Source organism: Temnothorax curvispinosus, unplaced genomic scaffold, assembly GCF_003070985.1.
Source record: "Temnothorax curvispinosus isolate PA1 unplaced genomic scaffold, ASM307098v1 QBEX01017718.1, whole genome shotgun sequence".
Lineage (NCBI taxonomy): Eukaryota > Metazoa > Arthropoda > Insecta > Hymenoptera > Formicidae > Temnothorax > Temnothorax curvispinosus.
Window position 1 is genome coordinate 1,925 of NW_020227498.1, and position 2,940 is coordinate 4,864.

The following is a 2,940-nucleotide window of genomic DNA, read 5'->3' on the forward strand; positions in this document are numbered from 1 at the left end:
GCCGTGACGGCTGCTTTGCATCCAGCCGAAAGAAATTCAGATCGGGAATCATCATACCCGCATTATTCAACGGTACTGAATTTACAAGACATTGAGTTCCCAATGACGTTGAGGCAAATTAAACAGTTCGAACGACTCAACGATATATCCGTCAATGTCTATATCATCGAGGGACAGAAGACTTCAAACGTTCTCCCGATACGGCTTACCGACCGCACGATTGATAAAAAACATGTGAATCTGCTGTACATGCAGGACCCACGAGACGACAATGTTGGACATTTCGCGTGGATTAAACATCTATCCCGCCTCGTGAGCTCACAAATTAATAAACATGGACATACAAAGTACTTTTGCGATCGGTAAGTACCTATACTTTTATTAATAATATATATCACTTTATATTTTTTGTAAAAAAATTTATAATATTTGTGTTTTTTTTTTACAGATGTTTTCACTACTTTAGTTCGAGCATGAAATTGGAAGCCCACACCATGGAATGTCGAAAGGTAAACAAATGCGCAATCCAACTACCGAGCGAGGACAACAAGTGGCTCAGCTTCAAGAACCACAGCAGGAAAGAGCGACTTCCCTTCGTGGTGTACGCCGATCTGGAGTGCGTGCTGCAGAAGACACAACCGGATACGGAACACGCGTCATACGCCTATCAACATCATCGGGTATGTAGTATAGCATACTACGTACAGTGTTCGTACGACGAAATGTTATCGACGTATCGATTTCGTCGCGATAACGACTGTGTCGCGTGGTTCGTCGAGGAACTCAACGGATTGGCGCATCGCGTAAAAAACATCTTGTCCGACATTGTATGCATAGTAGACCTAACGCGAGACGAGTGGGAGACATTTCACAGCGCGACGAAATGTCATATATGCGAACAACAATTCGCACCTGATGATAATAAAGTGCGCGATCTTTGCCACCTGACCGGGCGGTACAGAGGTCCAGCACACTCGACGTGCAATCTGAATTATAAGGATTCTCACTTCATCCCAGTAATATTTTACAATCTGTCGGGCTATGACGCGCACTTTATTATCAAGGAGATAGCTGCCGCGTTCGAAGGCAAGATCGATGTACTGCCTATAACAAAGGAAAAGTACATCTCATTTACTAAACACGTGAAAGACACCGCGGAAAAATCTGATTCGCGAAACGATATAAAGTTAAGATTTATCGACTCGTACAAATTTCTTAGCGCGAGTCTCGCAAAATTGGCATCTTTCCTAGATAATAATAAATTAAAAATTATACGTTCAAAATTTTCCACGTTATCCGACAACGATTTCGAATTATTGACGCGAAAAGGTGTCTTTCCATACAAATACGTGGACAGCGTCGAAAAGCTGGAGGATACGTGTTTACCGCCGCGCGATTCATTTTACAGTTCCTTGACCGGTGACACCGTATCCGAAAGCGATTACGCGCACGCCGCGAACGTATGGCAGCGATTCTCCGTTCGAACCCTGGGCGAATACAGCGATCTATACCTGAAAACCGATGCCTTGCTGTTGGCCGACGTGTTTAAAAATTTCCGCGACAGCTGCGTCGCGAGTTACGGACTTGATCCCGCGTACTACTACACTTTACCAGGCTTTACGTGGGACGCCATGTTGAAACATACGCGTATCAATTTTGAACTGCTGACCGACGTTGACATGGTCATGTTTGTCGAACGTGGTATTTGTGGCGGGCTGAGTCAATGTTCCGGCAGATACGCGAAGGCCAACAACAAGTATATGGAGTCGTACGATTCATCGAAACCATCGTCGTACCTAATGTACTTCGATGTCAACAACTTGTACGGCTGGGCGATGTGTAAGCCACTGCCCTACGCGGAGTTTCGATGGGTCGAAGACGCGTCAAATTTCGACGTTAACGCGATCGCTTTGGATTCGCCTACGGGCTATATTTTCGAAGTTGATCTCGAGTATCCGCAGGATAAACATGACGCGCTCGCTGACCTACCGTTCTGTCTGATGCGCGATAAACCGCCCGGCAAACGGCAGGACAAACTTCTCGCCACGCTGCACGATAAAGAGCGTTATGTCATCCATTATCGCAATCTGCAGCAGTGCATGTGCCATGGTCTACGCGTCACTAAAATACATCGCGTATTGCAATTTGCTCAATCTGAGTGGCTCCGTTCTTACATCGAACTCAATACAAAATTCAGAACACAAGCCAAAAATGAGTTCGATAAAACATTATATAAATTAATGAATAACGCTGTTTTTGGAAAAACAATGGAGAATGTACGAAACCACGACGATGTAAAATTAGTGATGACGTGGAAGGGTAGATACGGCGCGGAGGCAATAATCGCGCGACCGAATTTCCACAGCAGTAGCGTGTTTTCAGAAAATCTGGTAGCCATTGAACTGCGCAAACTCGAGGTGAAATTCGACAAACCGATCTACGTCGGCATGTGCATCCTCGACTTGTCGAAGGTGTGCCTGTACGAATTTCACCACGAATACATGTCTCCCCTGTACCGCGACTCGTGTAGAATCATGTATACCGACACGGACAGTTTGATTTATCATATCAAGTGCGACGACGCGTACGAGAACATGAAACATGATATAGTTAGGTTCGACACAAGTGACTATGCGGTAGATAACGCTTATGATATGCCTCTCGTCAATAAAAAAGTGCCGGGCCTGATGAAGGATGAAAACAACGGAGTCATTATGACCGAATTTGTTGGATTTAGGGCGAAAATGTACGCCTTGCGAGTCGATAACAAAAAAAGATTGTAAAAAAGCGAAAAGTGTCAAAAGCAACGTCATTGCGCGCACCATCACATTCGACGACTACACGCGGTGTCTGAACGATGAGATCGAAATGACTCGACCACAGTCGTGCATAAGATCGAAAATGCACGAAGTGTACACTATTAGCGAGACGAAAATCGCT

At 45.0% G+C, this 2,940-nt stretch overlaps 1 protein-coding gene across 1 annotated transcript; it reads left to right on the top strand.

Annotated features, from left to right (window-relative positions):
* Window positions 1–448: 448 nt before the first annotated feature.
* Window positions 449–2,746, top strand: LOC112467648 (DNA polymerase-like; the record flags this gene model as incomplete). The annotated part of the gene is made up of 1 exon (XM_025036343.1): window positions 449–2,746. A coding segment is annotated over one exon (2,298 nt), but the record flags the coding sequence as incomplete, so codon positions are not given.
* Between the last annotated feature and the right edge of the window lie 194 nt (window positions 2,747–2,940).